A 13,367-nucleotide genomic window follows, 5' to 3' on the forward strand; every position below is an offset into this window, starting at 1 on the left:
AACCACTGAGTGCCCCCGACTCCGCTCAGGCCAAGCAGCAGCCGAGCCGCTCTGCAGCCACACACATTTTCATGTCATACTAACTTGCCAGTGTGCGCAAAACTGTCAGACTCTCTTAAAGACTCTAGATGCTATGTGTAATTCCTTTAACACAAGGCCATGCAGATATCCTTATCATTGTTGTAATGGTGTGCTCATGCCACCCTGCATCCGGCGAGCTTGCACAAGGCAGCTGGTAATTCATTTAATTTATTCAACTCGAACCGAATGGATCAGACCGCGCTCCTGTTGTGTCGACGGCCAGAATACATGGCCGGACACTCGGCAGCCTTCGTCCTTCAGAGGTGATGTCAGGGTCATATGCGATTGTATCACAGGCCAGAAAAACATCATTCATGACTTCCTATCTGCACCAAGGGACTCTGATTTCATTCATAGGGAACACTTGGAGGAGAGAAAACTCTTGATCAAAACTGTGGTGATTTATGTAATGGTAGAGAACTGATGAATCGCAGATAATCTGCTATTTTCCACTTTTAACTACGGCCTGTCTTGATGAAAGCCTTTTTTGCCATCATCAGAACAGAGATTGCCTTTGTTTGTTTAATATGTAAACACCATCTGTATTTCGTTTAATCCTCCTCAACAGGTAGCCAACTCTAAAGCAGATCCCCTGTCACTCACAACCTAGGACATTTGGCACTCTGACACGCTGATTCAAATCTGTGTGTTGGTGCTTCAAAGTAAATATCTTGTTCACATGTGGTCTGAAGCACTGTGGGTGTGTTCAACTGGATCTTAGTCAGTGCAGAGCAGGAGATTTATCTCTCCTGATGGATCTGGCCACTCATTATGAGGTGGACTCGTCTAATGAGCTCTGATTTCACAAAGGCCTTGGCTTGAGTTCAATCTAATATGAGTGTGTTGCATTAATAAGTTGAGTCGTGTGAGGAAGCTCAATACAAAATCTAATTTAGAAATGGAATTATTTTAGTTTTTCATTTTGACAATACATGCATTTTACATACAAACTTTGTACTTTATAGATACACATTGCACATTTTTGACTCTAAAACATACTTTATCAGTGTCATAATGTGGGTGTAGAGATGGTCTGCTCATTACTGAACTGAATGAAATTATTTCAATTATATGCAAATGTCAAAAATCCTCATTTCTGCCTGAAAAGCAATTTCATCCTGCTCTTCACACCTTCAAAGGCAATGGGTGGTCAGTGTAAGGGTATAGGAAACTAATAATCACTTAAAGGACCAGTGTGTGGGATTTAGTGGCATCTAGCGGTTAAGTTTCAGAACTAACAGAACACCACTGGCATATGTATTTGACAACCTGGGAATGAGAACAGGCTGTCAAGTGTGTAGAGAAACTATGGCCGCAAAGCTTACAAAAAATGAAAAAGGCCCTATATACAGCCAGCGTTCATTTGTTCATTCTGGCCTACTGTTTAAACATGGTGGACTCCATGGAAGGCAACTGGAGGCATCTGTACATTAAAATGGATCATCAAGGTAATGAAACCAATGAATTCTATATTCAGCTGATTATACACTAATGAAAATATACCTATGAATATTATATTCCATGTCTGCCAATAGATCCTCCACCTTTAAAGTTATAATCCTTAAGGTTTTCATAAAATCAAACCCTGTTCTTGATGCTATTTATTGTCTAATTTTTTCAGCAAAATCCATTCAGTTCATTTACATTCAGTAATTATACAGTAAACTTCACAGCTAGTGGCGGAGTCCACCATCCCCATACTTTATTGAGATTGTCTACTTAAGCACATGGGATTCACAAGAAATGATTCAGCATGTAATCCACTGTTTGTAACTGTATCTCCCTGATACCATCGTCACCGTTTACTGTTCTCTCCTTGCCTAACAACATATTAAAGCTGCATTAAGTTACTGTTAAGGCAAACTGAACATCTCCTATTACTGCTATCTCACATTAACTTAAACATGGAGTGGCTTTAATTGTATGCAGTCACAAAAAAAATGCCATTTATTTCTCACTTTGATTTATTGGTTTGTTGCTTAGGCTGTAATATGTCAGAAAATAATAAACAACTGTTCATCACAATGTCCCATTCTTATATTAACAATGGTGATGAGTAAACAGGCAACCTTTGGTAACACGTTCGCCCCATCAGCTAGGCTATATAAGGTGCCAGTGTTGTGTTTACAGGCAGCCAACAATATCCATGAATACTGCTTTAAATTATTCATTAATTATTAAATTGCTGTGGATTCATGTTCTGTTGAATGACCGAACGATTAATTGACTAATTGCTTCAGTGCTAGTCTTTTCTCATTGTGTTTTCTATTGTCTGCCTGCTACATTGTCATATGATCTGCTTGTTTGACCCAGTGATGAACAGTGACAACAATGAATCAGAACATAATGTGGTAATATGCTGATGGTGGGGGCATGTTCATATTATGGGCAGCTGTAGCTCAGGTGGTAGGCCATTAATCATAGGACTGTCGGCCCAATCCCCAGCTCCTCTTGTTCACATTAAAAAGTGTCCTTGAGCAAGACACGGCACCCCAAACTGTTCCCAATGTGTGTATGTGTGCAAAAAATGCTACGAACATAAGCACATGCTAAACAAAGGGTAGGTTTATAACACGATAGTCACATCTGACACCTGGAAACAGTAAGCTGTTGCTGTCAGTCAGGAAGTTAAGGACAGAAGAGGACGCCATGTTTGCTAGGATTCAGAGAAGCATTTGTCTTGCAGGATAGTAACCTTTCAGTCTGCCATTTGCGGCAATGCCCTGTCGGTGGGTATAGATGTAAGAGAGCCCACTGGAGAGGTGCCCTCCCCACGTGCCCACCTGCCTCTCTTACCGCAGTCTGCTGTACCATGTGGAGCCCCAGATGTAGCCGGCAGAATAATCCACACTCATACACTCATGAAAGTGTCCATCTGGCCCCACACGCACACATTAAGCCCCCGGAACCATACAGGCATGGGGACACTGGGAAGCCTCTGCAGTCCTGTTGTTGTGGCATTTAACAGATACAGCAGTGTGAGATACCGCTGAACTTCTTCTATTCTGTCCATAGAAAGGCCTGAGTTGAGGTGGTGCACAGCTGAGAGTCACTTGGCTGTGACCGAGAGGTGAAACGGAGAGGGACTGAGCAGGATAAGCCTGCAGAGATCACTGCGAGCAGAGCAGAGCAGAGTGAGGAGGATCTTTTTACATTAGCTGTGCCTCAGGCGCATGCAGATAACAGCAAAGCTCCTGCCTGGCAGGATAGGCACCAACATTACAGCCCTGCATCACAGCTGGCAATGTTTATCCAATCAAAATAAAAGACTTGTTTCAAGGTTTTCTTTCTAGATCTGAAAATATCTTATGTATTTTCCTTTGACTAAATGCAGATAGTCCTAAAATGATTCAATGTAAACATCAGATTGAGGCCTGCCTCGGTTTTATTTGTTTCCATATATAAACATTTTCAAACAATAGAGTAGTTCAACAATTGCTTAACACAACATTCAGTTATTCAGTATAAGAATTTTAAACAAGACAGTGTCCTATAGAGTATTAATTTACAGTACATTTATAGCCAACATTATGCATTAAAGTGGAATTCCTGTGAACGTTTATATCAAGTCTTCTGTGGTTCTAAACTAACTTAACTTACAGAAGTGATGGCAAAAAGTATGAAAGAATTTCCCACAATCATGTTTAAAGGATGAGGCTGGACATATTCTCTATTTTTATTATTGTCAATAAATCCCAAATCCAAGGTCTGATATATCTTATTCCTCTGTGCCATAGAGCTCCATTATTGTCCCCAATCACATCAGCGAGCCACAGTGTTACACTGGGTGACATGTTCCTTCATTACCAGAAACACAGCACTGTAGTTCCTTTGGATTATAAATCTGCAACTGAAAATAGTCTTCAAGAAAAAAAATGTTTTAGTCACCAAAAACTACAGTGCCCTGCTGTTTTAGAAAAACTAAGGAGCCTTTAAAAAGAAAAGAAAAGTCAAACTGTAAATGTGTCTATTTCTAAGGATTTACATCTTCAGTACCAGTGGGCTTGGGGCTGAGAGCCACAGACAGGACAGGGTAGTCATTAGCTATTGAAAGCCAGACTGACGCATTGTTTTTGGTTTTGGTCTTGTAGAATAGAATAGAATACAACTTTATTGTCCAACAGAATGGAAAATTGTCTTTGGCTCGCCAAAATATAAAAGCAGCATGAGAACAGATAAAACCAATAACAACAAATGGGGAAACGCAGTACAAAAGTAAAAACTACAGATACAATACTTAAAACAAAGCATAAAACATTAAAACAACACAGAACACAGCGGAGCAAGATTTGTGGCTCTGTTTTTTTTTGTTTTAAATGCTGATTGCACTTAGATATTTTTCAACCTGGACTTTATTTTCCCATATTTTTGTGTCTAAGTGACTAATGGGGAGAACAATTTTTGAAACTGGTCCAGTATTGAGCAAGAGGACTGCAGCCGGCAGTTGTGAAGCTGGCTGTAACATAATCCTTATGAGCAAATATGCACCGTAAATGTGCGTCCACTAAAAGTGCTTGTCTTTGCCACTGATAGGCTCAGATTGTTCTTAAAAGTGTGACAACAGTATGTAAAAAGCCATACAGAGATACACCTTTTTGTTAAAGAGTAAGCTCCTTTTTGTTTACCAAGAAGCAGCCGTTCTATCGCTCTGTTCAAAGCCACCAGGCTGCACTGACAAAATTTGACAACAGAAACTCAATAAAACTCACTAAAACCGTCTTGGTTTGTCTTTCCACTGTTCTAGCAATCACCAAGTTTGCTTTGGGTCAAAATAAAGCCTTAATTGTTTCAACAGGCTCTGTTGTGAAATCCTACTTGGCACAAATGATCATTTCTTTAGTCTTATTAACATTGATCTTCAAACTGCTACTTTTGCCCCACATCTGAAGAGTGTTTTGTTGGGCCAAATACTCAGCCACACAGGAAGTTAGATAGAACGATGGATGGAAGAGATGGTTATTGGTCAAGAGTCTTTCAGCATTCTTTTGTTTGGCTTTTTGGCACAGGCTTAATGATTGTGAGCTTCTATGATTTAGGCACTATGCGTGTTTAACAAGTACTGGAATAACCCCACAGGAGGTGTGGCATTACATACTTACCAGAAGGTGAATAACAATGTGGTCCCATTTCCCAAGGGGTAGACGGCTAACAGCATTAGAGGTATCTTGGATGTTCCCAAAGCAAAGATCGGGTAAAGCAAATAGGACAGTCTATATAGTGCTGAAGGATTTTTGTAAATACTCGTATTACAACCTCCAAGAATAAAAACAGGTTGAGCTGCAGAATAAGAGAGGGGGTCAAGGTTACTCTCCACTAGCCTCTCTACCACAGCATTATAATTTGGACCAGCCACGTTCTCGAGAATTATAGTGATTTGCCAAAATCTTGCATTGGAAAGTTCTACAAGAGATGGTTAAAATTTAGGTTTGCACTTTGCCTATGCAAAAATATTTTTCCCAATTAGATACACAGGCTGCTTCCTATTGATTTTGCAGATTTATGTTGATCTCTGTCTGAGCTAATTGTTGTATAGCCTCTTAAGAGTTGTGTTATCTTTGATCCAAGGCTCTGTGAGACAGATAAGACTGTCATATTCAACTCTGGCCATGAGTTCATCCAGTTTATTGCTTACGGAGCACACATTGGACAGCGTGATGACAAGTAAAGGGAATCTGCAGCTGCATCTTTATAATCATTATCTCAGGCCTCCTCCGGAACACTGTTTCCTTCATCTTATGGATCGTAGGTTACTGTAGTACCCCTGTTCACTTAGGCCCAAAACATCACTCAGTGTGAGTGTAGTTCCTGCTGCCTGGAAACTCTGGTTGGACAAGAGTTTCCAGGCAACAGGAACAGGAACGCTGTAAGGTAAAGAATAATTCACTTTCATGCTTAATTCGTTAAAGTCGCTCCCAGTGAATGTATGATAATCCACATAAAACAAGGACCATAAACTCAGCAAACAATTGTTAGGTGGTCGGCAATGGTCGGCAGCAGAGCCATGCCTCCAGGATTAATCTAACACGATCATCTTTTCATGGGATTAGCTGAGAATACAAAAGATATACAGAATAATGCCAGCCTTACCTTTACAACAACTTTAAAGGAATAGTTTGACATATCCAGCACATAACCCCCTGAATAAAGAAAGGTGCTGCTAGGACTAGACTTTATTACCATTTGACCAAGAAAGGCTAGCCTTTTCCCTTTGTTTCCAGTCTTCGTGCTAAGCTAAGCTAACCAGCTACTGGCTATAGCCTTGCAGTATATTTACCACACAGATATGCAAGTAGTGCCATGCACAGCTCCTGTATGGAATATACACCTGAAAGCCGGGAGTGAATATGTTATTGCTGCGTCCAATATGGACGCTCTGTCTGACACAATGTATACAGCGGCACTGCATCCCCCTCAAAACAACAGCAGATGCTAATTCAAAGCTGTTATATATATGAACATAATCCATAGATGATATGATGGTAATATAACACGAGTGCTACTTGTTAGCACTTTCTTTATCTGTATGATAATGGTTTAGGTTTTAAGAACAACGGTAGTGTCTCACTGGGAAGCTTTACTTTCATTTCCGAAGCAGCAGCGGGACAGACGTTGCTCTCGCCCCCGTCCTCGTCACCACTTCACATGCTATTCAATTAGCAGAAGAAGCATGGGAGATGGAGCCATAATGGAGCTGATGAGATGCACAAAGACAGGTGACACTAATCAGAGCGGCGCCCCATTGTCTCTGTGTGGACATCATTAAGGAAAGAGAGTGATTTCAGGCTCTTTTTTTTCTGAACCTGAACACACTCATGCAAGCTGCGTGCATTCTCTTCGTGGCGATCAATTTGCAATATGTGAGAATATATCCAGTGAATGAAGGGAGAGTGTAAGGGTCTGACATAGAGGAAAACAAGAATATTTGACACCTGAAAAATAGGTTTTAAAGTGCAACATTTCATAAAAGCCACATTGATAAACTGATGTAATATCTTGAATGGCTGCTAGAAAGATCTAATACCCAAAGGATGAACTCCTTCTGTTAGTGGTTCAGAAAAGACCGAGACGTACACTCTTCAACACATCCACTTTCCCTTCGTCCACTTGACTGGGTGAGGCCGTTGATGAAGCGTGACCTGCCGCAGCTGAAGCGGCCTCAGAGCGATCCAGACAGCCCGGGCTCGTTCTGTCCTCTTCAGAGCCTCTGGCCTGGACTGTGAAGGAGCTCTGCTCAGCCTGCCGGTAACGACTGCTGAGGTAGCTGGACAGACACCTGAGAAAACACCACCGAAGTACAAAGATTAGGAAAGAACAGACTCCGGGACTCATGGTCTGACTGCTTCATCCCACATATTTCTGTCATGCAGGTCCAATTAGCTACATTCACACTCATCCCAAATAGCTCTGTTAGTATAATAACATAATCCTAATCTCATTATTAAGTCCCCCTCCTCCTATTAACCGAGTCTTTAGAGTATGTGGGAAACTCCTGCAGAATCCAGGCTGCTGCTTGGCCTCCTAATATGATCTAAAACATACAGACCGGTAAAGATAAGAACCTGCAACAATGTAGTAAAAGTATACATTTTATTCAACCTTATCTCCTAGAAAATATGTCTACTCTACTAACCTGCTATCGCTCCTCTCATCTATTTTCCCAAAATGTCAAACTACTACTACTAAATATTGAACTGACATTGTTTTAATTGTCTCATCTCTTGCTTCAACCCAGGGTTTTAAAATATATAACCGCATACAGGCCGCAACCATTCCCTAACTTCCCTAAACATAATAAGTTGCTGGGAGCACATATAGTAGGAAATGAATGATGAATGAATGAACATTTTGCAGGGACAGTGAACAGACTCTTGCAGATATTTTTCTTTTTTACATTTATAAAAACATAAACACATTTGCTGATGTAAATGTGTTGTATATGGACGTCTTCTTAGGAGACAGGGTTGTTACAGTATATCGCTGTCTGGTGACTGGCCAAGTACCTCTACCAAGTCACGCTGTGGGCAATGTTCAAGAAGTAACGAGCACATGTGCATACATTTTGTTCTACAGTAAAACTTTTATACCTAAAACACAAATGATAAAACTAAACAAAAACATCGAGGCCTTCCAAAAGGCGTAGTGTGGTACTTTGTTCTCTCATCTGCTATCACATAAGACAAATATGCATGTTTGAGTCTTGCAGGGGTGCTGAGTGCTATCATGTGATTCTTCATGTTGGTGCATAGTAACTATTACAGCAATGACTTAGTTATCATGAGGTTCATTTGACTGATGTAGGAGCTAATCATGATGGCCTGACTCCGAGGTGGTTGGACAGCCTCATACCGTATCATTTCCTACAATCAGCAGCCACTTAATATCAAGACACACACCTTCCAGTAGTGCCTGGAAACCTGATGGAGGACCTGAGGAATCAAGACTGATGCTCATTATTTCCACCTGTACTTTAATAATACATTTTAATTCAGCGGTTTAACTTTTTTAGAAACTGTTTGGTAAAAAAGGAATACACTGGACGGCAAACACAAAATCCCTCTCCCAGCAGATTGACTGAACACATAACCTCAGTCCACATAGTAATTGGCTGCTGAGGCAAATCGATGTCTCAGATCAGAATTGAAGCATTCTGCTTGTTTACAACATCTATCATTTGTTCTTATCAAGTGTGATCAGAGCAATTTTCCCTCCCTTAATATAGGTTTGATGGGACAAAGAAAAGCTCAATTCTCAGAGAATTGGAAAACACATTTCTTGTGCTTCGTGGTAACTAAACTGTCAACAGATAAGAGAGTCCATAGTATCAACTCCTGGGTAATTCATCTCACAATTGTGCTGCTGTGTTTTCCTTTGGAACAACTTGGAAATATGGTTTGAGGCCTTTGCTCAAATGTCACAGCAAATGCTTCGTCCAAATGCTCACACAAAGGAAAATGTAAAGCACAATGCAAATACTTTATTTTACTGCTCTGCTCTCTCTGGGCCTAAGTTCTCTTAGCTTATGTGTAGTTGCTACATCAAAAAAAAAGCACATTTGTACCCTCGTGTACACTTATATCTGCAAAAGGGCGATGAGCTACCCGTCCTCAGGCAGCTCTACAAACCGCTGTAGACAGTAGCGTGAGGTGAGAGAGCAGTGTAGGCCACTTTGTATCATGTCAGCGCTAGCGGTTAGACGCCATCTCCACAGTGTCCCTTGTCACCAATCACATCCTTTTAAACCACCCAGGGAGCTCGACACCCCCCTTACACACACACACACACTCACACACACACACACACACACACACATACACACACCCTTATCTGTCAATGCTGCTTAAATAATGTAATTAATGACTTAATTAACATTTCCATAATCTATTTTAATAAATCTAACACGGCATAATGAGAGTTTCTAACCTCCAGGCAATGGCATATAAAAATTCACAGTGCAGAGCTGCGTGGTCAGGGCACTGTCGCAGCGCCCCAACTCTCACCATGACAGTAAAGGAAGGAGAGGGTGCATATTGTGTGACAGCCTTCTGAAAGGCAGTTCAAGCCTGACAAATGTCATGTGACTTTGTGAATGTGTCCAATAACAGACCTGCAGCGCGAGGAGGAGGCAAAAAAGATGATTTTGGAGTTTTAAAATGTCGAAAAGAAGCCAGAGTGCGCCAGAATTGGACTGAAATGAGAAGGACTGATCTGAAAGAAGTTTTCGAGTAGTCTGTGATGCTCCTTTCACATTAATATGTAGCTTTTAGCACTTGACCCCAAAGCTGCTGTGCTCTCTTTTCTTTTCTTGCGTCTCCTGTCTAATGAGAAAACGACTTAGAATATAATAGCAGTACAGTTTACTTTGGTTTTTAATTAAAGAAAGACACAAAACTGAACAGAAACATACTAATTACTGTTTACAATTAGTCTGACTTTATTCAATATTTTTCTTATTGTCAGCAAATTCAATGAAGCCCATTGGTCAATTGTTTAAAATGGCTCACTAAAAGGCTCAGTAAAATTTCAGTGAAAACAGCTGGGCACTGTAGTTTTTATAATAATGCATTTGTTGGGGACTATTTTCATCTGTGGATTAATACATATTTGGTGCTGTGGTGAGTATTTACAACAGCAGTATGTTGGACTAAGTCAAAATAAACTACAGTGCAACAGTGTGGCTCATTGATGTGTTTTTAATAACAATGGGGTTCTGTGGCACAGAGGGATAGGATATATTAGGCTTTGTTTGTTAGTTTTGGTCTTTTCGTGGGATTTGTCAACAATAAAATAATTTTAGGTACGTTATCCCTAAAAAGAGGGAGATAAAAAGCATTAAACTAATTGACAAAATGACCATTACTTCTCATTACTATCTCAATTAACATATTTCATCAAATGTATTTAGAAGTGGACAATAAAGAAAAAAGTTTAATATTTAACTGCTTTGCAAACTAAACAAAAGTGTTGGCATGGCAACTGACAACAGGTACCAAAGACGGGATCAGTCACTGGGAAGGTAATAAAATACTTTAGCCCCCTGCTAATAACTTACTTACACTTTAGTCAGTGTAAATCAACACATACTGTAGGTAATAATAAAAGGTCACTCTGAACTGTTTACTCGTTTATCTTTGTCTCATCCCTGTTGCAAAGACTAGCAGGCCATGTGGTGGGCGAGGGACGAGGGGGTTGCTCCTTACAAGGACTTCCACCCTCGGGGTGAAGAGTGACTGAGATGCACCCTGACAGGGGGCAGCAGGAGGCTGGCACATCCCAGGCAGCACAAGCACCATGGGGCACGGGTTTGTGAGGCCCACCAATCCTAATAAGGGCAACCACCAATCATCCTCCTGTACCAGTAATAATGTAAGCATCCAGTGGCAGAAAACCTGTTTGGTGCAGTGGGATGCCTCCACTGTTGTATGTTGCATGCTAAGCAGACAGGTACTGTTTATGTACAGTATATAATGGTTGTTTCTGCTCCATATAACATACAGTACCAATAATCTAAGGAATGCTTTGCGTGTATTCATTTAGGATTTGGGCTTTGAAGCTTCAAAACAACATAAATATGTAATGTTAAGCTATTCTGAATGATTCCTGCACATTAACAAAGTGTTACTGTTTTAACAGTATAACTCTTAGCATAACAACATATTTGAACCTCTTTCAGCTCAAACAATGAACAAATACCTGCAGCCGAGATCTGCCAAGAATGTAGCTCGTCTGAAGCTGCTTCGTGTGTTGTAAACAAACCAATTTCCTGTCATAAAATTACATCTCATTACTAGCGTGGATAAGGGCTTCAACAACATAATGATGCAGAAGCACATTACCAGTGCAACCATATTTATTAATTACCAGTTCACTAGCCACATTCCTTGCAAATGCATCTAATGGGGAGAAAAAAAAGTTACGAGCCTTGTTGAGTTAATTACAAACAGCCTCTTATTTTAGTTAAGACAAATACTGGAGGAAGGACAGATGTAGAACACCAAGTTTTAATTTGGCTACTGGCACGAAAAGCAGTTTATGGTGATTGGAGGGTTACATTACTTCTACTACCATCATATTTTACAATGAAATGTATTTAGCAGGGGAGTTTGTCGAAATCCCAGCATTCAGCTGATTAAGGTCATTCAGGAAAGTCACATTAAAAGTGTGTTTTTATTTTCAAACATACTATTAGGGCTGTTATTTCTCTTTTTTCTAAGTAATCCAGTAAGTATTTTTTAGAAATTTGCAGCCTGATTGAATTACTGCTTTAGGCAATTACAGATTACATAAAATGTATTTGTAATCTGATTACAGTATCGGCCATATGTTGCTTTCTAATCACAGAGTAGATATTGTTTATGCCAGGAATCTAATGCATTATTTACAAGCTAGATGTTGATAAAAACAGACTGTTCATTTACTAATGGTTTACAGTACCGCAGGCATCATTCCAATTAGCAATATCAAAATGGGAAAGAAGACTAAGTGAAAACAAGAGAGGTGGGGTGGTGTTGGGGGTCGGACAACAGCCTGTTTTCAGAGACGATTATTTGGATGGTGCTGACACTTACCGCTTTTTGTTTTGAAACTCACATAAAAATGAAATGTTACTTGGAAATACTGTTTGTATTTGGCAGATGAAAACACATAGAAGACCAGACTACAAGCAGAGTGGAGAGACCGTCACCATCATTTTAATCATTAATATTCAAACTGTGTTTGGCGTGTTATGCGAAGTTCAGACCAAGGGTACCTCGAATCTAAAGAAGTACAGATATGAGGGTTAATAAATACAGAGTAAAAAATAAAATACTCACTTGATCAGCAGGATCTCTGTCAGCAGGCCAAAAGAGACTGCTGCCAATTTAAAGGTGCTGGGAGGAGGAGGTTTGGTGAAGGCAGTCATCATGCAGTGAACAACATAAGGCACCAGACCCAGCAAAACAAACGCAGTGATCAGCACAAGCCACGTCTGCCACCGGAAGGTCACTGAGCGCCACGGAGAACTCCTCTGGAGCTGGTACTGGACAAGAGGAAGAGCAAAGCAAGACCCATCACATCACCACACAGGCACAGTAAGCACTGAAAAACCTCAACATTCATCAAAATGGCTCCAGTCTTCATTCAATGCTTTAGTTTATGACCAAATACCTTCAAAACAAATGACATTCCTATCATCCCCAATAAGCAAATGTTAGCATATTACATTCTAAACTAAGACAGGGAACATTCAATGCCAGACGTCCACATTTTAACACTGTCGCTGTATGACGACGATGACCGTTGCTAATTCTAGCATGTTAGCATGCTGATTAGGGCTGAGAGATATGGTCTGATAAAACCGATTTAAGATTTTAGTCTTTTTTTTCCTAAAAACAAACGACAAAAGACACCATTTTGGCATCTTTAGCAATGTGAAACAGCACTGTATCTGTAGTGTCTCTCACTGGGGCCCCTTCCTCTCATATAGGATACAATGGGAAAATGATTCTGCACGTTCTGTCCAGCTGTATATCAACACACATAACATTTGTAACGTTTTAAAACCTACATTTAAATGAATCAATTAGGTCTAATGCCGATATTAGCATTTAGTTCTAGCCATGTTAGATAGCAATGTGAATGCAGTGGAGTGACCATCGCCTGTCGAGGTGAATGCACACAGTTCTTCTTTGCTATTGGTGGAGCCTGTGACTTCAAAGTTCCCCTGAGTTGATCTACACATGGAGAGAAGATGTGAATTTGCTCCTGTGTGACCCATCCTTTCACTTCAGACATTTAGCTTGACGTTG

The 13,367-nt window shown here is 40.4% G+C and overlaps 1 protein-coding gene across 1 annotated transcript in view; it reads right to left on the bottom strand.

The window, feature by feature from the left end:
• Positions 1 to 3,443: 3,443 nt before the first annotated feature.
• LOC127350445 (uncharacterized) overlaps positions 3,444 to 13,367 on the bottom strand; it is a 72,873-nt gene continuing 62,949 nt past the window's right edge. Inside the window, exons 4-5 of the mRNA XM_051377102.1 lie at positions 12,393 to 12,598; positions 3,444 to 7,354 (exon numbers count right to left, since the gene is read on the bottom strand). Coding sequence (XP_051233062.1) covers positions 7,132 to 7,354; positions 12,393 to 12,598 — 429 coding nt within the window. The 3' untranslated portion in view covers positions 3,444 to 7,131. The remainder of the gene's footprint in view (positions 7,355 to 12,392; positions 12,599 to 13,367) is intronic.

The sequence above is a fragment of the Dicentrarchus labrax genome, unplaced genomic scaffold, assembly GCF_905237075.1.
Source record: "Dicentrarchus labrax unplaced genomic scaffold, dlabrax2021, whole genome shotgun sequence".
NCBI lineage: Eukaryota > Metazoa > Chordata > Actinopteri > Moronidae > Dicentrarchus > Dicentrarchus labrax.